At 36.8% G+C, this 24,122-nt stretch overlaps 1 protein-coding gene across 1 annotated transcript in view; it reads right to left on the bottom strand.

Moving 5' to 3' along the window:
* Nucleotides 1–12,536: 12,536 nt before the first annotated feature.
* The window catches only part of LOC119151193 (formin-like), a 148,306-nt gene continuing 136,720 nt past the window's right edge, over nucleotides 12,537–24,122 (bottom strand). Inside the window, exons 16-17 of the mRNA XM_037394815.1 lie at nucleotides 23,311–23,395; nucleotides 12,537–22,229 (exon numbers count right to left, since the gene is read on the bottom strand). Coding sequence (XP_037250712.1) covers nucleotides 22,185–22,229; nucleotides 23,311–23,395 — 130 coding nt within the window. The 3' untranslated portion in view covers nucleotides 12,537–22,184. The remainder of the gene's footprint in view (nucleotides 22,230–23,310; nucleotides 23,396–24,122) is intronic.

The raw sequence follows: 24,122 nt of genomic DNA, 5'->3' as shown, positions 1-24,122 counted from the left end.
GTAAGGAACACCTTTACAATACAGCATGTCACAAGCTGTAAATAGGGGCAGAGGAGGTGACAAATAATTAGAAAAGAGGACAGGAGGATTTGACCCTGCTGGCAGCACTTGGGCATGGCCAGGGTTGAGGAAGGATGGCAACCACGTTGAGAACGGGTTCCCTCAGACTTCCCTCCCTGCCAGTGGGAGATAGGCAAGGGGTGATGTAAATTTTACCTTTCCAACCTGCCACCTTGTCCCATGTGTGAGGGAGTGGGTCAGTCATTACAGACCCCTGTACAGCCCTGCTGTCCGCAGCAGCGGTGGCATTGCCGGCCTTGGTGCAGAAAGCTGCTAGGCCAGGGACCGCCACCTCACTGAGCCGCTCCGAGAACAGCCTCTGATCCACGTAAACCTCTCGGCAATGGCAGAAGCCCAGCAATTTCCAGATGTACACCTCTTAGTTCCAAGGACTGAATGACACACGTCAGATATACAGTCGTATGAGGGACCACCATGTGGTGTTTTCCTCTGGCACACACAGATAACCAGAGAAAAGGGTCAGGTGTCCCGCTTCCAGCCCTGAGAAGCTGGGTGCAGGTTAGATCTGGTGTGTTTTTCCTTCACAGAATCATAGAACAGTTTAGGATGGAAAAGATCTCTAAGGTCATCAAGTCCAGCACAGTAATGGAGCTGAACAGTCTAGTAGCCCTGGTTGTTTGAGGTCTTTTAAAGCTGTTTTGGTTTAGTTTTCTTTCTCTTCTAGCTTTTTTGTGCTTCTAAAACCTACTGAAAGGCTAACAACATTAAAATCACTGTCTTTAGAAGGCAGTTGACTTTTTCTGGTCTGAGATATGGGCACAGCTGGATGGAATAAATTTCCTTGAAAAGATGTGCATATATATCTTCATTTGAATATTTAAAACAGAAAGAAAAAACTCCTGGGCTTACCTTTCTAGTACTCTGTAGTACCATGGTCTTACTATTTATATGCTAAGAAGCTCAGACATTCATTATAATTTGCATTTGGCCTACATACCAGCTTTGAACTGGAGATACGTTCACTGCAAAGTCCTGTGTACTTTATAGAGAATTACACTGATCAAAAGAAGATAACAGGGAGGGAATTCACACACCTTAATCAGCTTTTGGTCGGGGCCACAGAGATAAGACTTCTTTTTTCTCTCTCCCCAGTGATGCAGGCTAGATTTCTGTTTGGGGTTTCTCTGTGTGCTCTGCCACCCATGTGCTGCGCAGTTGATTCACACACACGTTATAGGACCGAGGCATCAAGAGCATGTCAGATTTGCCGAGCATGTGCTAAGACATCTGAGCAACACATGCGCACAGTAGGTACGGTGCGCCTTGGATGGGTCAGTGGAACAGACAGTGCCATGGCTCCGCTCCAGCTGCCTGTCAGCGGCGGTGCCTGGCTGGGAAAGGGGACCCACCAAAAGGGTCCCAAAGGGACTGCGTCAAAAATGAGGCGGTGGTTTAACCTTGTAGTTTACCTTCTCCTGAGGGGGGGGGGGGGGGGGGGGGGGGCCGGGACAGGACAAAAAAAACCAAACCAAAACAAAAAAAAAAAGGAGCAGTAGACAACTGTACTGTAGGGGACTGGTGTTTCTTTGTGCTATCCAGTGTACAGGAATAAACCTAAAACTGTTAGTTCCAAAAGGTTTCTTAAAGGAGAAGCACTGAGACACTAGTAGAAGACTGAGACAAGAATGCTGATTTGCTTAACCCAATGATCCCCTTACACACTCTGCCTTTGCTTTTTAAAAAGCATGCATCTTATTTGCTCCAAATAACTCAAACCTGCCTTAGAAACCACTTTCTTAATTAGTGAAATACAACAGTCAATATCAGCAGAAGAAGGTCCAAAATTTTTTTCTGAGTCATTCTGCTTGGTTGGATGATTGCACTAAACAGCAGCTTCTGAAGGGAAGAGCTGCATAATTTAAAATTTCAGGGAGAAAAAAAATCTGTATTTGGATTTAGTCAAAACACTGGAGGTATCACTGGTACATATTTTTAATAATCATCAGATCTTGGCCTTAAGGTATCAAAAAGATTAACTGTAATAAGATTCAGACACCTTGCTTTATTTTTTTCTTTTTTTTATCAGCTGAGACTGAAACCAGAAATACACAGCAATGCACAGGTATCATAACGAATCCCAGTGCAGATTTTTGGTGCTACCTTGTAATGCAGCTTCGTAAAAACATCTGAAGCCTGTCTGCACTGCCTGCCTGGGAATGTAGCTGATGACTTTAAGGTGCCCTTTGACAATGTGTGGCTTCTGGCTGCCTGAATTTCTCCTCTAGCTTTTATGGGTCTGGGGGAAGAAATTTTAACTGTCACTTTCTCCCTTTCTTATTATTTTCTAAAAATATTGAAAATAAAATTCACGATCTGCCTTTTTTGAATGATCAAGGAGCAAGATATGAGGATCAAATTATATACTGACATAAAAGAAGAACGTTTGGGTTTGCATTAAAAAAACCCCCAACTTCTAAGTTGTGATAAGCAATAACTCCTACTTGCTGTGATACAGATGTAAATCACATAGCTTGGGCATGAATCAAATGGAGGAGTTACATTGACTCCCAGTAAAAGTTCTGCAAATAAAATTTGAAATCGCCATGTTTGCCTTTCTTTTTTAAAGAATGCCTTACGGAAACAGCCATATTCCAATTCATATTACAAGAGATCAAAAGAAAAAAGGTTAAAATAACATCTCCATCTCTCTCTAGAATAATTGAGAGCTATATCTTATCCTTCTGTCTAGTATATCAGTATGGATTCCGGCAAGAAAGCAATTGGAAAGAATTAATGTGTGTCAGTTACAGCTCATCTGGGACAGCAACACTCAAATTCATTCATCATAATTTTATAGTTATTGCATGGCACCACTACAGAGCACTGTTAAGTTTGTTTGATTTATTTAATGATGAATTTGCAGACCTTAATATTGTTTTTCCTTTAAATTAAACTTTACTGTTTCTCTATGTTTTGTAATTAGTTTCTTGAGATATAAAGGCACAGTCTTTTCTGTAGGTAAGAAAAGAGACTTATTGTCAATCCCAGTTCTGTATTAGGGTATTCTTTTATTCCGATAATTAAAAAATTATGCTCTATAGATGTAACATACATGTATTTATTTCTCTAAACAAAGGTACCAAAAGCCTAGGAATGCATCAGTATATTTAGACATCTGAAAAATGTACATTTGATATGTTTACCCATAAAAGTTTAGGCCAGTGTGCCAAGCTTCTTAACAACACACTTTATGAGTGATTAGTATAGAATAAAGCCAACAATGACAATAATTGCAACAGTAGGCATGAAGAACTTATTTTTTGGGGACACACACACACCCGGTTGTGTGTACTCAGTAAAGTTTGTTTCTAGACAATTACACTTCATGGCAAAGTTGAAGGCTAGCTGAACCTCTCTCCTTAGGATCTGAAGGACCTTGAATGCTCCTTAGGAAACAGATGTTCATGAGGAACATAGATTTGTATTTTTGTTGTTAATTTATTTCAACTCCAAATGAGTGAAGAGGCTAGCATTTGGGCGTTAAGTTAGATCTAGCAAATAAAAAGGAGAAGAAAACTATGTGTACAATGGAAAGAACTTACTGAATGGATCTAAATCCTATGGTAGGTAATTTGATCTAATTTTTGCAGAAAGGCAAATGCCAGATGTTTGCTCCACTTTGATCTTAATAACACTTTAGGCTGCAGACAATAAGATTGGTTTAAAATTTATTGTCTCTTTGATTTCTCCATTCTAATGCTTTTTAAATTCTTTACACAAGACAGATCTATATATAGGCAACCGGGGTGGCATCAGAAGCGTTGTATACTTAAGACATTCTTGAAAACCTCAGTGTGGAACAGTGTTTGCTGTTTTATGCATCAAAACAAAGCCAGATTTTATACAAGCAACATTCAATTTTCTTTTTATTATAATGTCTCTTTTTATTTTGCATATGAAGTTCTGACTGTCGCATCTGTGGCACAGCTCCTTATATGCTTTTATCTTTCAATAACCTTATTAAAAGTCAAGACAATATATTAAATCAAAATTAAGCAGCAGGAGTTGAAAGTTAAGTTAATCCATTCCCTTGCATTGAGAGTGTAATATACGTAGATCTTCGATTTCACCATTAAGTTGCTTTTAGGATACTTTTTGTGCAGAATATGCCTTAAAAGGAGAGCTGCCACTGAACGGACACCAGTGATAGCCTCTGAGAAACCGTAACATCCAAGAGGCATCCAGCTTGCCTGCAGTTTCAGTCTTCACATTCAAGGAGGCTATTGCTCTGCAAATGTGTGTTGAACTCAGCTTATGGCTGCTTATTAAGCGGCCTCAGGTTTTTAGCAGAATATCTCATATATTCACTGTTACTGAGAAACAATGAAAAGCAAGTGAAACTGAGAACAGTAGAGCAAGATCAACGATTAAAAAGAAACAAACAGAAAAAAATCCTGGTATGCAGCCTGAATGTCTTATCATAATTCTTTGGCATAGTTCACAGCCATCTGTCCCTTAGATCCATGCATGATGTCTCTCAACAATTGTTTTCACTCTGCTCAGCCCAGTAGTCTGAAAGTTAAAAAAGTCGGAGTCAGCTTTCCTTGGAAAGACATTTGCAACTTTGCTGATGAAACTGCCACTGCTCAGCCAGCTGAGACAACTGCCACCCTGCCAGGTCTTCTTAAACTGGCAGTGTCCATGGGCTATCAGGAGTCGGCCGCCTCCCTACTCCCCTACCACCCAGTTTAATCCTTGCAAGAAACTCCTTTGTAAAGCAAAACAAAAATTCTTCCTTCAGAACCAAATATTTCGGTTCATTACGGAGAACAAAATGTTATACACAGATACATGGTAACAAATACTCTTCCTGCCACATAACCATGACTAGTGAGAAGAATTCCCATGACCTCACCCCAAGACAGGAGCTGGGTAAAGCAAAAAACTCTTCCAATGAGAATTGCCTTAAGTTCAAATGCATCTTTGTGTCTTTTCTTCCTTATCTTTGCTACATTTCCAGAGCTAAAACATCTTTAATGTAGTCTACTATATTTATCACATTGACATTGAAATACTGTTTGCATCATTCCAGGGCATGTTTTGCCAGTCCTCTCCTTGACATAATATACCACCTGTACCATTAGAGAAAGGTCTGATTGAAAAGACAGGACAACCAAGTCACAAAACATAGGGAGGTTTAAATGCCATTTGATTTCAATTAAAAGGTGTGCAGAAGCACTGGTTTCCTAAAAAGGCATGGTGTTATGAGACTCCAAAAACCTTTTGCAACACTAGCCCTTGTGCATCGTGGTTAAAAGGTGTGCAAATGCTACCCAATGAAATTTAATGGAAGCCACACAAGGAAAGATTTTAGCCTCGACATTTATCTTTACCAACACATGGAACCACCTTGATCTGTTTTACTGTTGGTGAAAAAAGAAGGTAGTGTCTATTTCACAGGAGAGGATAGGAAGTAAGAGTCAGTGTGATGGATGGTGGAAAGAAACAGAGGGCAAGAGGGAAGAAATACGAGCGTCAGGTACTGCTCTCAAAGATGAGGTCTAGGCTGCTGTCAGAAAGTGTATAAATAGCTTATTAATAACAGGAGAGATGTATTGGCGTTAGTGTGAAAGGAGGAGCATACTCAGTTTGTATTGTGTTGTCAGAAATAAGCCGTCTAGGTAGAGTACAGTTATATTTGTTAGGTATGAATAGACTACGCCAGTACAAGTCAAGTACTGATCAATTTCTGTGAAAATATTCACTCACCTCAAGGCATTTATCCAGCAGATTACACTGCAGTAACCTCTGCCACCTCTATCAAATCTGTCACATTCACTTGCTGGGGGCATAGCTGCACTTCAGGGTAGCACAGAAATCCCAGGTAAGTTTTAACCTCATGAACATGGTTACCAGCAATAATTTAATTGCAAAAGCATGAGGTTTATTTAATTAGCATCATTCAATGGGCGAGACAAACCCTGCTTTCTGTCCCAGCATAGGGAAAAAAAAAAGGGTTATCAGGGAAATGTTCTTTTAATCTTCTATAACGATTACATCAGATCGTTGCTGAGCACACTGACATTTAAGAATGACACCCTGGTTCTCTTCCCACTTAACCCGCCTGTCCCAAACGCAGCTCGGCTTCCACCTGGGGCTGACACATGGGGAAAAGAAAGACCAGAATCACCTGGTGAGGTGACGCTGAGGAGGGGGTTCATGCTGAGGGGAACCCCTGCAAAGTGGGGTTTGGTGCTATTTCCATCTTGTCCTTGCTGGTAAAGGAATGAATTCAGGGAGGAGTGCACTATACACCTGCAGGGCACCCTTGACACAAGCTCAGCAGCTTGCTGCTGCAGTTTCACTGGCAGTGCTGGTACAACTAACATCTCCTGGGAAGCAATCTGGTTTATTGCTCTACGCCCAGATTTTTTTGAGATATTTAGGAAATGCTCCATTTGGTGTTGTTGCAGGTCTTGCTTGATTTAGGCACCTAAGTCTCATTTCCAGTGACCTGCAATACGGTAAGTTGTTCTTTGATCTATTATTTCTTTTCCAAATAAAATTACTATTGGGCAATATGTTTTGGTTCTGGATTTTTAAGATTTCAGAGGCTTAATTAATTCAGTTTGCTGCTGAACAATGTACTGCCTGATAGCTGTGGAAATAGGTTCTCCAGACTCTGGATTGTGCCTCTAAGCATAAACTAAGCGTAGAGGCTATTCACGTGAAACATTACAAAGGAGCTACAGACTGTAGCCTTTCCTCAGGGCTCATTGTTGGTACAACAACGTGAAATATATACATAGTTTTCATTCGGGTCAAAAGAAGCTGGAAGCTGGGGTGGCAGCTCCGTTTTTTCCAGCTTCAGCCTCAGTCTGTTTGGCTTTGCATAAAAACCTAACCTTACACACAGCCTTGGACAGGACTTGTTTTAGGCAGATGGTGCAAGCTGCCAAAGCTTCTATGTAGGGCTGTGTTTGGGGAAGGACCTCGGCAATGTAAGGCCTGGAGTGCTTATTACCCTCTGAGCTGGAATCGGATGTTGCTCCCTGAGGCACAGGTCAGCACGGCTGTCATGCATAGATGAGACCGTCTGCTCCTCTCAGTCGGAGAGGGATGTTATTTTCTTAAGGAGCAGGATGTTATTCCTAGAGGTCTGCCCCTTGGTAGGGTCAAGAGTAATATTTTATGGTTAATGTTTATGATTAATTTTGGCTGTGGCCTTTCCTTTCAGAATTTGTATGGTGTCGGTTCAAGCTGGTAAGGGGGAAGCTTGACAAGGTTGAGGCGTGAACCGTATGCTCACTTTTCCTTCCTAAGTAAATACTACAACAACAATGCACATGGGAACCAAGCAGCACATTCCTAAATCAAACCAGAAGATTCACACAAGGAACTTAAACAGTAGGGTCCAAGAGGGTGGGTTTTGCCTTTTTTTTTTTCCCCTCTTCCAAAGGATATATTTTCAGAAGGATGCCTTGGGAATAGGCTCAACACAATCCCAGGAGCAAAAAAGGGCAGTTGGGCATCAGATTTCTTGTGCTCACATCGCTTAAAAATTAGTATCGCCTTTGCCCCTTTTCTCTCAGAAAATGTCTGTTTAAAGTAAGGTGAATGATTCTCAGCTGTTCAGTGCTGCTCAAAGGATAGGACATGCTAACATCACAGTGTGCAGTGAGTTTATATTGAATCTCGCTTTTGGAACATATCCAGATTTTTTGCCTGGCTTTGAATAGGATCTTTAGATTCATATGCAAGTTATTCTCTTTGTAAGAATCTTAACTCTTCTCTCAGCTTCTGGAAACTGTGATTTCCCTTCACATTTTTTATTAATGTAATAGTTTCACAATAGGCTTGCAGATGGATTTGGTTTGATATTCTAGAAGACACTTAAGACTGAAAGAGGTGAGAAACTTATTTTAAAATCACAAGGCATTCTTTTTGTTGTCAGGACATGGTGTACGGTCCTGTAACTTGCTTTCTGTGGCAGTATCACCAGAGAGCAACAAGTAGAAAGAAGACATATTCTTGTGGTATTGTGAAAATTTCAAAAATATGCTATTGTCTGCAAGCAATAAAGATGGCAGCTTCAGAAGTGGGTGCATGAAGCAGTCTCAGAAACCCATCTTGGATCTACATTGTCATTTTGGAGTTTTGGAATGCATCATCCGATGGGGGTGGGGGAGACCATTATATAAGGGCTTCTGATGATTTTAAATCAGGAAAAAAAGAGAGCAAAATTCACATGGTGAAACACCTTCTCTCTCTCTTTCTTTCGACTCTTGTCTCTCATTCATCCTCTAAGAACTAATTTCTGTAGTCAGAGAATACACCTCACATTGTGCTTTCCTTTCGAATTCTCAGATCTTTAAAAATCTTTCAAATCTTTAAAATTGCTGAACTTCAGACCCTAAGGGTAACAAAGTTTTGGTAATGCATACACCTCAAACATCTGAAAGCATTTTGTGATCTATAATTAAATCCCTATTATCCCACATCATGAAGGCACAGCCTCCTCGGGACATTTGCATCGTACCTTACGCGTCTCAAAGACAGGGTCATTACGACTGCTCTGAATCACATATAAAACTAGCACAGTCAGTCCTCATCAATACTTCAGTCGAAATCAAAGTTGCTCAAGGTTAAAAAAAAATAAAATGGGCACAGCACACTTCTGTCTGATTCATAACCAGTCACCAGCCCAACATACTGCTACAGATGCTGCAAGTGAGATTGGCAAAGAGCACTTTCAAACATCATTGTTGCCATTTTTTGAGGTTAGTAAGAGAAGGGAAAGATAAAAAATATAGACTTCAAAACTTAAAAATGTTTCCCTGAACTATCATATGTGGTCCTTTGGAGATCACTTTATGTGGCCATTTGTGGGGTCAAGCTTTTCATAACAAGTTGATTTAAAATTTTACTGCTCAGCTAATTACATAATTGTAAAATTCTCAATGGTTGATTGGCACTATCTTGATTAGCTATGAATTGTGTGATAGGTTTTTATGCCTGGCTGCAACTAATAGAGTCTGAAATAAAAATTTTGTAAGTATTAGTACAAATACTTACAAGTATGACCAATAATCTGGCTGAGAAATTTGGAGATCAATTAATGGAGCCATTTCAAACGGCTTAATCATTGCAGTCCTGGAATTTACAGTTTGAATAAATTTCATTATTAGCAATGAACAAATGTTGGAGCTGGATAAATGCACATGAAACTAGCAATGGTTTCTTAAATGGAGGGAGAAAGAGGAGGACAGAAAAATTTACAAAGAGGAAACAATGCAGAAGAAAAAAAAAGCAAGAAGTCTTATAACACACTGTGACTGAAAAAATTATTCCTCACTCACCCCTCACATTCTTTTTCAGAAGCTGCAGAGGGTTTTCATGAAGGCCCAGCATGCCTAAACAAGTTTCACTCAGAAAGAATAAGTTGTAAAAGTTAAATCACCACTCATTTCTTTTGAGTCTGTCTTCAGCTGTGATCTGTGGAGCTTCGGTTTCTCTTGTCAAGGATAGATAAAACAGTACTGTAAGCCCCAATTAAAAAAACCCCAACTTTTCTTAAGTGTCTGGGAATTACCTGTATAAGAGCAGTACTTCTTCCAGCAGTAGCCAATACAGTAGATTGCCTATATGGAAGCCAGAAACTTCTGAAGCCCATACACCTGTTCATCTACCATCTTACAGAAGGTATTTGGTACATACATGAATGTGTCAATGTCAAAGATTGTAAGATGCCAAACCCCTACAGCAAATAGACACAACGAAATGCAATGATTATGTAGAAGGCAAAACCAAGGCTTGCAAACTCTTTTGAACATTTTTTCATCCTTCCTAAAAAGACAGCACGGAATGAAAGGCAGATACTCTATTTGGCTGGCTTTGTGGCTTATGCTATTTTTTGCACCTGGAATCCCTTGGTTTGTTGACTTATGGTAGTGGCACTCTCAAGACCAAGGACTGCTTTGTTTGACCTAGTGTGTTCATCAATATATGCATTGTTAATTTAATTATTTTGCAAGGCACCTTGGGATGTGCCTTTATGAAAGAGGTTACACATAGAAATCCCCTGTCTGCTTTGATTAAAGTTTTGTGACAAGCACATCTCAAATGCTAGTCATAAGCTCATTAGCTTTTAAATTATTTTAATAACTACAGTATTCCAGCTTTTAATATTGATTTTGTGCTAACTATATTTTCCTGAACTAATGGATGTATGAAAATTTAATTATATAATACTGAAATATAGATATTAGATCTATGAATGGATCAATTTCTTTTGCCTTATAAGTAGCATAGCCTGTATTAGAGATGTGTGTATAATATAATATAAATATATATATTAAACCCATTATACATATGCATATAAATGTATCTGCATATTAACTGGTATTTCCTGCTTTTATCTCCAACTTTAACCCTTGTAATATTTACAGATATGAAACAATGCATCTCTGAAATTATTGAATTGTATGAATCTAATCTATTAATTAGAAGCAATTTGTATTCTAGTACTTAACAGCAATCTATCATAGATCAACTTTGTGCTTATGAAGTAACACTTTTAAATAACCCTAGAGCTGAAATACACTAACAATTAAATAATGAATTCTACAGCATAGAAAACATGGTTTATGTCTGATGAGAGCTTTGTACTTTCAGAAAAGTAGCATTTATTTTAGAACTTTAGGATTGGTCTCACTAATTTGGATTTCTGTTCATCTTTGGTTCAACTTTTATTATGTAGGTTTATTCTTGAAAATAAATTCACTTTATCTGATGTATTTGCTTCCCTGCATGTGGCATTTCTCCCCCGGAATAACTGGCACAGCACTATGGCAAATACTGCGCCTTGGCTAGAGCTTGGGAGTTGCTGAAAAAATCCTGTGTTCCAAGAAGCACAAAGACAGCTCAAGAACTTCAGGACTCCAACACTTCTTTCCGACCCAAGGGTCAAATTTAGGTTTTTAATGAACACTAAATCAGTTGTTCATGTGGATAAAGAAAAAAATGTCATCTGACATCTTGGCATGTCAGCAGGATTCCAAGCAAAAAAGCTTATAACATCCATCTCTTCAGCAGTACACCATCTTATTGTCTTAAAGGATCAAGAAACTAGGCAAGACATAGTAAGAGGAGGAAAAGACAGCAACTGTCTCTAACTTGGATTGCTTTGGCTTAGCTAATTGTAATTAGGATGACCTAACCCGTCACATACTTAACTGTTCAGTACCTATATTGATATTTCTTACATGCTCATCATGTGGTATGTAAGCATCTAGCATGGTCTTCCCAGTACCTGTGTCCCCCCTTCTCTTCTATAGAAAATCGATTGCAAACAGTTCTTCATATTTGGTTAATGTCTACACCTTGGTGATTATTTCTAATCTGGCTTCTCAAATTCATTTATGCAGCTGAAATCCTTGCTCAGGTTCTTGTCTTCTCCAGTCTCAGTGTGGTAGTCTCTTCTGTGATGAGAAATGCAACTTTTCAAACCAAAACCCATTGGTTTGACCCTGCTGCTGTAGATCTGCTGAGTATCTCCACTGGCTCTGTCTTTTAACCCGAGTAGTTTGATAGGATTTTCAAGGTCCTTCGTAGCATATCTCTGCTCTTACTCTCTGTTGACACGATCACTCCAACCTCTGATAGGCTAAGGATAATGATTTTCAAACAAACACAGTAAGCTATTCTCAGAAACATCCAAAACCAAATCACATTTTTTCTATTTTAAACTTGTGTGATGTGTGCTGCGAAAAAAAAAACCCTCAACACTGGCTAAAATAACCAGTCTTTGGAGAATTGCTGAGCATCCTGGTGAAGATGCTTCCAATTTCTGTAATCCCTCAATGGTCAGCTGCTGGATGAAATTACTGCATCATTTTATACTTAAATTGTAATTGTTTTCTATTCTGTCTGTTGAGAAACTGGAAAACATATCTCTGATGATCTATAGTAAGGTTTCCTATGCTAACAGTCTAGAGAAATACAAGTAACAGTAAAATATAGATAAAACTGTAATTTATACTTTTTTCCCTTTAGATAATGGATCTCAAATATTAGTGTCTGGAGACATGAATGATACATACCTTTGAGACACTATTTTAATATAATTTTGTGAGCAGTGTGCTCTGAGTTACTGAAAAGCATTAAAGAGCTTTTCAATATTATATATTTGGAAATGTGACAAGTTGTCAGAAGTGGCATGAGAACTAAAGGAAATCCACATCCCCAGACGTGTGTGCAACCCTTCCCAACATTTATTAAAATACCTTCACGAAATTTATATCAGTAAGCTACATATTTGAATTCTTTGGAGATCCCCAAAATATTGTGTATCTTTTTAACAAGCACACTGATCCTGGAATATTAACTGGATCAGTAAAGCAGTGTAAACAATAGCAAGTTATTTAGACTTAGAATTATTCAAACAGAGAAACCTACAGTATCTCAACAATATATTTTGCATACAAAAATACAATTGATAAAATGAACAAAAATACTGAGAAGGAAAATACAGTCTTTTATTTACAGTCAAGGGTTCCTTAAGAATTTAGTTTAAAAATAAATACTCCATTCCACTACAATAACTTTTACAAAGTTAATCATGTGCACATCTTTTTTTTTGAGAAAATTAAACTTTCAGATACATAGTAGAAACACACACACACATATAATCGCAATGCAAAGGAGAAGCACCTGAATCTATTTAGCTTTTTTTTAAAAGATGTTTATAACATATTTAGTTAAGAACTACCCAAAAGAGTTTGATTCCTGAAAAATAAAAAAACCCTAAACTGTACTAATATTCCATTATTTTTGCTGTATATTTTGTGGGATGAAAAATACAAAGTTGAGATCAACTCAAATGACAACAAATATATGACTGCTGAGTTTATGTGTGAACATGCAAGCAAAACTATGATTTTACTAAAGAAAATCCCATATGGACATGAGAGACTTAAACCCTGTTACATCTGTGAAGCTTGCTAGGTACACAGAGAACATTAATAACATTGCGAGAGAACTTGCCCTTTTGCTACATCTTCAGAGAGAAGTTAACCTGCCAAAGAGACCTGTATTTTGATGGCTTTGAGTCATATGGAGAGAAGAGGGGGAAGAGTACCAACAACAACATTCAGAAGTGCAAGTATTCAACTCAAAATCATTGCAAAAGAAACCAAAAAAATTTTCAAAATAATTAAAGTTGAAAATCATACTATAATCCTACTAAAAACAGTTTCCAGAAGCCAGCTCTGATTCTTCCCCAGATTTTGCCTCCTATAACTTCTGAATATGGCAAAGCTTTCAGCTTGTACAGAGAGTTTAGCTTGTACAGCTGAGTGCAATGACAGGGGCAGCTTTTCTTTTTGAGGGTGATATACCCAAAAAATTAAAGTGTCATTAAAATAAATACATTTTTTTTTTTTTTTTAAATCTGTTTCTCCTGGGCAACCTATTGTCAGTCATCAGATGGGGATTCAGAACTTTGCTGAGAGCTCCTACAAGTATATTTACCAACTCTCCATAATGTCTTTATGCAATCCCATCTGACATGGAACATGAGTTTTCTCTTCCTTTGCAACAGGTATCATTGATATTTCAAAACCAGTGCAATATGACAAGAACGCGTTTCATTTGATGTAGCTTTTCTGAACTTGGCACCTAAAAATCCATTAAATTTCCCTCTCAGGTCTCTCCCTTTTCTGAGCTATATGCAGGTGAAACAGTGTTGTTCAGGCTACAGTAGTGGTAAGTGGAGCTGTTTGTGCATGCACAGATTATTTGACTAATGCTCCAGCCCCCACAGAAGGTTGCCCAAAACAAGCTGAATTGATCATCTAATATAATATAATATTTTAATTAAAACCAACAAACAAACCCAAACACATTGATAGAAAGTTACATGAGGATGGACTTAATCAAATGAAAATCCACTAGAAAGAAACAGTGAACTTTGTATTTCAATGGCACTTTTAACCAACATCTTCATTTTAGGTACATTACTGAGTCTTTTTACTTGGCCTCTGGATAAGTGATGGAAAAGATGTATAAAACATAATGCCAGAACACTCGGATACATCTCCCATATCACACATAATTCTGGTCTGGAATAGAGCAGAAGTTGATTATGGAACTAAATGCTCAAGTTCTGCCTCCTACTCAGAGACACAGGTTTTCTTGACATAAAATAAGAGAAATGCATGAAAGCACTGTATTGATTGTCTAACTCTTTGAAAGGGAGTTGTGTTCAGCTTAGGTGAATTGTGAAGGTTCAACTCGCGTGCAGTAAAGCCATGTAAGTCTCTATTGTGGTTTAGAAGTTAATTGACCTCTCCGCACCTGATAGTTGAGTTTTCCTTGGATCTTTAGCAGCCAGTTTGGTAACTACATGACCACTTTTAATAAAAGAAGGAGAGTGGGGAATTATATGAATTGCTGAGGAAAACCGGTGATAGAGAAGTTCCCCATGCCAGTTTGCTAAATTTGAACACTACAGGGAAACTTTAAGGAGTGAGATTCATATGTCTGAACCTTCTAATTTCTTCACAGCCCTTCTGAAACACACTGGACTGTAACACAAAATGAATAACTGAATGAAAAAGAATCAGAAAAAAAGTATCATTTTTATGTGAAATTTAAAGACATCAGTTTTATTCCTTCAACTTTCTGTCAGATATGAAAGAAGTCTAGACTAGAACTGTGACCTTGTTTCATTTTGATTCGTTACAGAATGGTATCTTCCCCCCTAAAATCTAGAAGATACCCACACCACAAAAACCCATTCTAATAAAGGAAAGAAACAAGAATTATAAGACGATGACCATGGCTTTTATCCAGGTTATAGTCATTAGCTGCTAATGGCAATATATTCCTTAAACTACTTTACAACTAAGAAATCAGCACCAGGTGCTATACTATATATATATATATATATATATGTTAATTTCCTGACTATTGATGCTCCAAGCAGTAGGAAATAGTGCTGTATTCTTTAATCTCTACACAGTTTCTGCAGTTTCTGTAACATACTGTCTGTGGATAGCTGCTCAGGATGAGCATTTGCCCAGCTACAATGGGATGTATTTACAGCATGCCACATGAGAAAGTAAAAATACTGAACTACAAGCTCGGTCCCTCTGGGAGAAGCCAGAGAGAAAATGTACCATTTAAAGTTTTTGAATGCATAATTCACAGACTGACAAAAATCAGGTTGTTGAAGATTCAGAAAAAGATTAACCAGTGAACAGATAGTACAGCTCCCCTTTCTAAAGCCACTTGAGCGTAACCTATGAGGATGCTGTGTGTTAGAGTCAATATAGTGCATGTATCTCAGACTGTGTCAGTACTCTTTAGAACCTGGAGCTTATCAGATGCATTACAGTTGAATAAGTATCACAAGAACATCCCACCTGCCATCTTGAGGATTATTTTATGCCCCAGTTAACTTCTAATTGTGGTGAAGACAATAGTTATCAGTGATGACAGAATTTGGCCCCATTATTTGGCCCCAGGCTACAACTGCTAGTTTCTGATTAGGAAAGCCTGAGAACTCGGATGGCACGGCAGCTAAACTCTTCTTACCTCTGGGAAAACATGAAGGTTCCTGGCAGGACAGCACCAGGAAGCCTGGAATTCAACTGCCTGTTGGGACTCTCTTAATGGATCTCTCGTTCAACAGTGTTTGTAGTCAACATTTTAGTAGTTGCAGCACAATAAAAGAGTAAGAATATATAAGTGATTCTGTTCATATTAAATAAATACAAGAACACAGGCGCAGAATGAAGTTCACATATGAATGCAGAATCTCTGAAATCTGTAGAACCTAATTAAAGAATACATAAAACTATATAAATTTTCTGCTATTTTGGAAGAGTCTACCAGCTTTTACTTTAATCTGGAAATATAAAGATGATCTCTTTCCCTTTTGAAAATGTATGGCCGTTGCCAGTATTTTCCAGTCTCCCTTCCAGGAGTCCCTGGGGCAATGGTGGCTCAGGCAACTCAACTGCAGTGTAACTCCAGAGAATCCGTACTTTTAGGAATTGATGGCTAAAGCAAAGGTGCTGTGCCAACAGCCTCATTCTCCATTCTCCAAAAGCTCCCAGAGTTCCAAAACCTTTTGAGGCTGCTCCTACCACAGAAAAGAAATCTATGTCCCATACTGGGATATTTCAGGAGAATTTTCATAACAGGATTCTAAAAGAGATTTTATTCAGTCCCATGACCTCATAATGTCCTCTACAGGTATTTTTTACTGTGTGATCCAGAGGAATACTTATCTAAATAAAACTACTTGCATATATAAGCACTATTAGCCTCTATAAAAAAGCTTTGTATTACCTCAAGACTGTTGAAGACAAAATTGAGGTGACAAAGTATGAAATGAAATTAACAAGAAATGTCTAACGAAAATAAAATAAAATTGGTGCCTTTAATTTACTCTAAGATGACAACTGGCAAAAACAAACCACAGGAAACACAATGCTGTTCTACATTATGGGAAAACTTAACGCTACTTGATAACGTACTACCAGGAAGGTGGTGCATTCTGGGTTTAAGTTATCGGTTCAGCTTTTTCACTTCATTGCTTCTTAAAACAAATGTTCTCTTTTACCCAGTGCTTACAGTTTACACAGAGGCCCTAATTTAAAGCTTGAATTCTATGAGGTATCGCATTAAGGTCATTTAAAGCCAGTTGAAGCTTGCCAAATTTACTGAAAACATAGAGTTTAGGTGTACATTTTCAAGTGGAAAAAAACTAACATCCATTTTAGTAATGTTTCTAAGAATATTTTTTGAATTGAAAATAATTGTAAAAAAACCCAAACCAACAAACCAAGAAAGGAAAGTTCTTGCAGGCATTTTGAAAAAAAAAATTTGCAAACCCAACTATTATTGAAAAGTTACACCAATTTTGCTTGCACAACTTTTGAACTTTAGATCTCTAAAAAAATTGCATAAAATTGTTATGGTTCAAACACCAAAACATCAAAAGCAGTGGAAATATTTGGTAATAATATTAACAGGTCATATCTAATATTTCACTAAAAGGAGAGACCATTATTTAAATTTTGCATCACATCACCTGGACCCAAGAGAAATTCCCTTGCATATGCTCAAACCTTTGACAAATACTAAGGAACTTGGATTTCTGTGATTCTGTGACTTCACATTGTGCAATCTAAAATGCCAATTTTCTCAGACCTAGCTTGGGAATCTCTAAAACAATGTTGAATTTCACAGCATATAAATTTGCTACCTTTTAAATACCACAAGATGCATCAGACAGATACTAATTACTTAATCATTTGTAATACAAGCGTTTATAATTTGACAATGGTTTCCTGCATTATGTTGTTCTACACCACACTGTTTGTGATATTTTAAATTTAAAACCACAACAAAGAGCTCTTTTAGCTTGGATAAGAATATTCCAATAGAGCTGAGAAAAAAATACTTTATTAGGTCTTTTGACATTCTTACATTTTTCTGTCTAGAGGAACTATTTGAACTGGTGAGCCAATGGATACAGGACACCACTTAGGTACATCTGAACTGAATCCAATAAGCTGTATTAGACTACACAAACCTTCCAGAAAGATGTTCCATCCTGACTTGAATGTGTCAGAAAATGAAGAAACCACAACTATCTTTGCTAACATCTTCCAGTGGTTAACTAACCTCATTACTAACAGTTTGGAATTTATTGCTAATTTTAATTTATCTGGTTCTAATTTTTATACTGTATTTATTATATTTTCTTATGCTGGCTCAAGGAATCATTTAGTTCCTAGTATTTTCTCTCTTTGGAAGAACTTACTGAATATAATCAAGTTACCTCTTAACTTTCTTTTTTATTTTCTTTACATTTATATGCAAACACATAGGCTTATCTTCAAAAGAAGAATGCCAAAGAGAACTCTCCAGACTGCAAATCCTGAAATTCACTAACTGGCATTGATAAATTCTAAAGGTGTTGAAAAAGGAAAAGGGAAAAGGGAAAGGAGTGAGATCCATAACAATATTGAACAAGATTAGACAAGGCCAAGAATGAGCAAAACCTGGGTGGATATGATTTTCTGAAGTGATAAACTTAGACTGGTGCCTAAACACATATTAAGGAGGTAGATTTTCAAATCTATGTCAATGCTGTAATGAGATGAATATTTCTAACTTGTCTGGGTCTTTCTGAAATTCCACATCCACACAAGATTAAGGCATCCATTCTTAAGATATTGACCTGAAGCAATGAAGAAATAGTATTACTAAATAAATAAAGACAGTCTTCCACTGTGCCATATTCATATGCTAAGAAAGAAATTGTTAACAATTAACAGGAAAATAAGGGCAATAAGTACCCTGTACATCATATGGAAAATGAAATATTTTATCATGTGTCATGTAGTAAAAAATTAGACTGGTCAGAGATAACCTGGCTGTTTGTATCTGGTTGGAGGAAATATCCTCAGTAATTCAGAAAGGTTGAAATCCTGTGTAAACTTTATCCTTCCTAGAACCGCTTAAGATATTAAATTATTTTTTTCTTTGCTTTCTGAATATTCCATCCATTCTACTTTGATTTTCTATATGTACAGAAACTGAATATCATACAGTTTCTATTTTGCTACAAAAAAATTCCTAAGTTAAATATGAAAGAATAATATTAAATCATACATTTACAATCCTATAATAAAACACATAATAAAACATTTACATGGGTTAGTCATGGCAAAACACCTGGGTAGTTTTCATAGATTAATAAAAACACAATGAAAATATAATTTATATTGTCAAAATATCTCAAAGACACTAAAAGGTCTTCCATTTTAAAATCATTAAGTGGTAACATAAATAAGGTAAAGAGCACTTCACAAATTATTGATATTTACTAATCTAAACTGAATTTTTCCTAATAATTTGATTTATAAATCAGTAATGTATATTATTTTCCTGGGTAATAAGCACCTACTGAGTAATACACATTTTAATAGTGCTTTACTTTACAGACTTTGAGAAGCTTGGCAATAAAATTGTTGAAAACAAAATGAAAGCCATGAAAAAAACCTCTTACGCCACATCTACTTTGTGGTCACAGAAGTGATTTCTGTGTGGTGTAGAAGCATTTTAAATTATATAGCCCAGAAAGTTTTAACTGTCTAGCTATTGCTGCTTGGCTTAATTTAGTCCAATCTTTACTTTTACTTCCTTGACAGCAATATAGACATGTACCAGAGACTTCTCTCCATTTCATCTTTTTATTTTTTTTCTTTTCTCTTCTCCTATTTTTCCCCCCAAACTAGAAAGCTCAGGGTAAAGTCAGGCACCAAAGTTAACGCAAGCTTAAAAGATAATTTTTGTTGACACTTGGTGACCCCAAGATGAATGCTGGTTGATGCCCACTTGTTAGGTCTGTAGTGTCTAAACACTTCATAACTGAACAGCTTACATAGATATGTTGTATCTGTTAATGTAACATTTTAGTGAAGGTCAGCAGGTGCACAACTGCCACTTCAATTACTGTCTGAAGACACTTCCGGGTATTACTATGGGTGTAAGTGTGATATTTAGCTGGTGAAATCCATCTAAGAGTCTTAAAGTCTTGATTAAGAGAGTGAATCAAATAGTCTGGGTGAATTTTTTTTTTTTTTAAACTTAAAAATAGTTTAACTAGTAGTAGAGGATTTAAGTCACGGGTGAAGCTGGAATCAGAATCTCTGTCTTGAGAGGAAGATCACTACAACTGAAAGTGAGGAAGAAACAATGTCTTTGTGCTATATAAGTTTTTGAATCTTCTGAAAAAATAGCCCAAATTCTTAAAACTTTGGCAAATTGATAATCTGAAAAAAGAATTACAAATCTGATGAAGGAATGGTTTACATTATTAATTTTAATTTTAATCCCTTTTTATATACATTTTTCATCATGTGAAAATGAAAAGTGAACTTGAACTGAAAACTCAAAACTTCACATTTAGAAAATTTGAAACAGGGTATTTCAATAATGGAAAAACTTTTTTCCATAATAGGTTTCTAATGAGAATTTTCAAGACTAATCCTTTTTCACAAACAGTGCTACTCTTGTTGACTAATATTTCAAGTAAAACATTTCATTGAAAAACTCCTGATCAAGTCAAATGGCAATATACACTATCTTCATGAAAATCATATCAAAACTCAACACTTGTTTGCTTAAACACTCATCAGAATTGCCCTGCTTGCTGTTGTTCTTTGGCTTTTATAAACATTATTGCTCCTTTTGTTCATCACTAATAATATTGGAAACAAATGTACTTTACCTATTTGGTGGAAGACAGAAAACTTACATCTTTGGAATTTACTTCTCTGCAATGGGAATAGCCAAACAACAAATCAGATTATTTTTGCTGGTATATTACTGACTGTTTTCATAAGAATTATGCTTACACATCTTCAGTGAATCTGCAGCAGCTAGAAACTAAAACATACAAGGGAGTCTTGATTCCCTTGTTTTTATCTATGAGAGAATGAGAGAGAGATTCATTTAAGAAACCTGCAATATATGAAATCTTCAAGTAAATTCATGAATGGGGGTCTCCACAACCACTGTTTTCCTTAATAAGTGTACATTTCTAGGGGTGACCTTGCCTGAGGTTTCATCGCAATTTCTCTATCTAAGTTGCTGTATGGATGTCTGTCTCACATATTCTTTCCAGCTTCTAAGCAAAGCACTAATACCTTGCCCCTATTACCTTTTCCTACTTTTTTGCTTCACCTAATTTCTATTATTTCTAAATTTCCTGCACCTAATTTCTCTTTTTAACCAACTTCAGACACCGTTGGCAGAAAGAAGGGGATTTCTCTCTTACAGACAGCAAGCAGAAGCGTATTTTCTTGTTTGTTGTTCCTATTTATAGGCTGTTACCTACTTGTATTTAAAAATCACTTTTCTGTTTTACCTTATATTAACTTTTGCTTCAAGATCTCTTCTTCTCAGAATCTAAATCCCTAAAATGCAGCAAGAATCTTCAAGTAACGGTGGGTATTCTGTAGTTTTTTTTCAAGCTCTGCTACTTTACGGGCAATGGTTATAATGTTACAGGAGGACAGTGAGACTCTCTTATTTCTTCCTCAAGTTTTACTTATTAGATTTTATATCTACCTATACCTATATCGATACTGATATAGATATGTAAGTTAGACATTCTTCATACAAATATAGGGGGACAAGAGCAGATTGCATAATGTATTTTAGAGTGAGATATTCACTCTTAAAAGAAAGCTTTCAATAGAATTGAAAGCCAGAGATTTAATGGCAAATGTTTAAGTTCATGGGAACGTATTGTATTTCAGTTCAATGAATAATGACTAATAATACCATCATTTCATGGAATTGATATTTTCAATATATACTGAAATAAAAATATACATTTTTATAATTTTTCTTTTGAAGCTCAAAATTTAGGAAATGTTAGGTTAAAACCATAAAAATAATGAATCAGTTATGCCATCAATCACAAAACTAAAGAATTAGAAGCTATTCATTTTCATGTGCAAAATACTGTTTCCATTTCAATGTATGGCATAAGCTGAAGCTTCTATAAAAATATTTATAGTAAAATACAGCATAAATCTATACTTACATTTAATCAGTTTTAGAAAGATGCATCCAATAGTTAGACACTGTAAAATTATGTAGAATCAGTCAATTTTGCCTCAGTTACTGCTGGAGTAACAAAAATTACGATGTAGTAAGTCTTTTGTGAGCTGAATAGCATATTTGCTCTCATCTACACAAAGCCCTGTAAATAACCTACAGGTTGTTAGTCATTACTTAACTCAGCATCCTAAATGCTCATTTTAGCTCTTCCATATTAATGCATTATGCACAGAGTACTTTGAAGAACCATTAACAACCAGATGCATTTTAAGCAATGTAAGGAAGAGTTACAGAAAATAACTTTGACTTCCCATGTAAAAACCTTCTTAGAATTCCCTCCAATAAATGTACAAACCCCTCTGAAGGAACTCAGAAGTCTTTAGTGGATTGTCTTGGAACAGATCAGCAAAGCAGAATTCAGTATCTAACATAAGGTGCTCCCTGGGCCATGTCTGTAGTAAAGCATCATGCAAGGTACAAAGTCACACTATCATTTTCGGTTTTTTCTTCTTTCAGTTGGTAGTCACATTGGCTTCCTTCTGACGCAGTCGTTCTTTCTGTTAAGGAAAAAGAAAGAGTTTCACTATCATTCTTGTGTATAATTTTCCATCTCCTCTCAAGTTGCTCTAAGCATTTGGTCTAGAAGACTGAGAAGTACTAAACAAGTCACAGTAGAGTTTTCTTTAATTAAAAAAAAAAAAAAATCATGTCTGGAGCCCTCAAGGAAGGCTCAAAACCAGTTCATTACTTACTGTGTAAAAACTGAGCTTGCTTTAGCTATGCACTTGCCAGATACTGTGTATCTTTAAAAATACGCAGCTCTGTGAAGACCAGTACAGCTAGAGAAAACCAGATACATTTCAAATTCATGTGAATCTGATACCTTCTCTTGCCTGGAATGGTTTCTGCTGACTTAAAGGCTCTAATTTAGCATTAGCTAAACTATGTTGTTTAAAGACCTCTTCCCAAGCAAGTGTAGTCATTCATACCTCTGCCGCCTGTCCTGCAACTGATATGCTCTGCTGGGAATGGAAATAATATACTGATTCCTTCATGTACACTTCCTTCCTTAGTCTCTTGCTTCCTGCAGTTTGAGAAATGCTGATCTAACCTACGTGCCTTGCACACAGACAAAAAAGGTTTTATCTATAGTGTAAATTATTAGTCCTCTTTTTGTGTTGTTATCACAATACCTGGGAAACAGCAAGGAACAAAATGGGGATTTAATCCCTTTTACCATTATTCCACAGAGCAAAAAAGATTTTGCAAGGTTTTGAAAAAAACGACACTCAGCCGTTGGACAAATATATATGCAGTAAGCCTCAATGCACTATGGAGCATGGAAGAAAATACAAGAAACTTCAGTGGAAGGGGGAAGAAACCAGAAAAGCAGCTCTTATCACATTTTGTTATCTAAAATAGTGCTTAGGTACAAGTAAACAAAGTTTTAAACTTAACTGTTGGACTACCATAGGGCACAAGATTAAAGATTTCTCCTTGGGAAGAAAATCGCTCCACTACATTCAAACAAGGCATATACTATGTCACCCTTCAACAGCAGCACAAACCCACCATCATTCTGAGCAAAAACTGTGTCACAGAAACTCTTCTGAATGTCACACTGAGAAATACTCATACCAGGCTAGCTGTAGGATTGATTTTCTTTGTTTCAACTTTCTTCTCTGCTGTTAACTTGCTTACTGATTGCTGAGCCACTTTAATTCTGAAACAAAATACACAGAAAATACATTGTTAAATTCAAAGAAATTAAACATGTTCTGATCCTGCTTGGTATATACTCTATCTTTGAGAACCATCACCACTAACTCTTTAGGCATATTAGCCCAACAAACTGCTATTACTATTCAAAGACACTTAATAAAATATCAAAAGCAGATCAAAGTACATTTTATATAGAGAAAATCAAAAGCAAAAGGACAGACTGCTTGTATTGTTCACTGAAATTGTCACCAGGCAAACAATTTCTCTGCTCTTGCAGGATCTGGGTTTTATGGAGTATCAGGGTTTTAGGGTGTCTTCTTCCCACCAAAAAAGCTGCAGTATCAAGGCAAGAAGATACTCCTCTGAAAAAAACAAAAGCTAGCTGGCTCACTCTGTTGTATATACAGAACGTGCTATTTTATTAGGCCATCTGCCAGTCTACACTTGATATTTCCTCAGAAAACCTTGAGATGAAAGCACCTGCCAGTTATTCCTTAATGTTTTCCCTGTTGCTTTACATGGAATTGACTGACCAACCTGACTGATGTGGTAATAGCTGGAGAGGCAAACTAGAAGGGGTTCTTGTCTAGGGGTAGTTAAACCTGTCTTGTCTGCAGCTACAGACCAGTCTACTGAAAGCACTATTGAGATAAGGAGAAAGAAGAACACAGATCTGATTCCCCTGTTTCTTGCCTTTTGCTCTTAGGATTGTGCATAGGGAACCCCAG

The sequence above is a fragment of the Falco rusticolus genome, chromosome 7 (genome assembly GCF_015220075.1).
Source record: "Falco rusticolus isolate bFalRus1 chromosome 7, bFalRus1.pri, whole genome shotgun sequence".
Classification (NCBI taxonomy): domain Eukaryota; kingdom Metazoa; phylum Chordata; class Aves; order Falconiformes; family Falconidae; genus Falco; species Falco rusticolus.
This window is presented reverse-complemented; position numbering and strand designations above follow the sequence as displayed.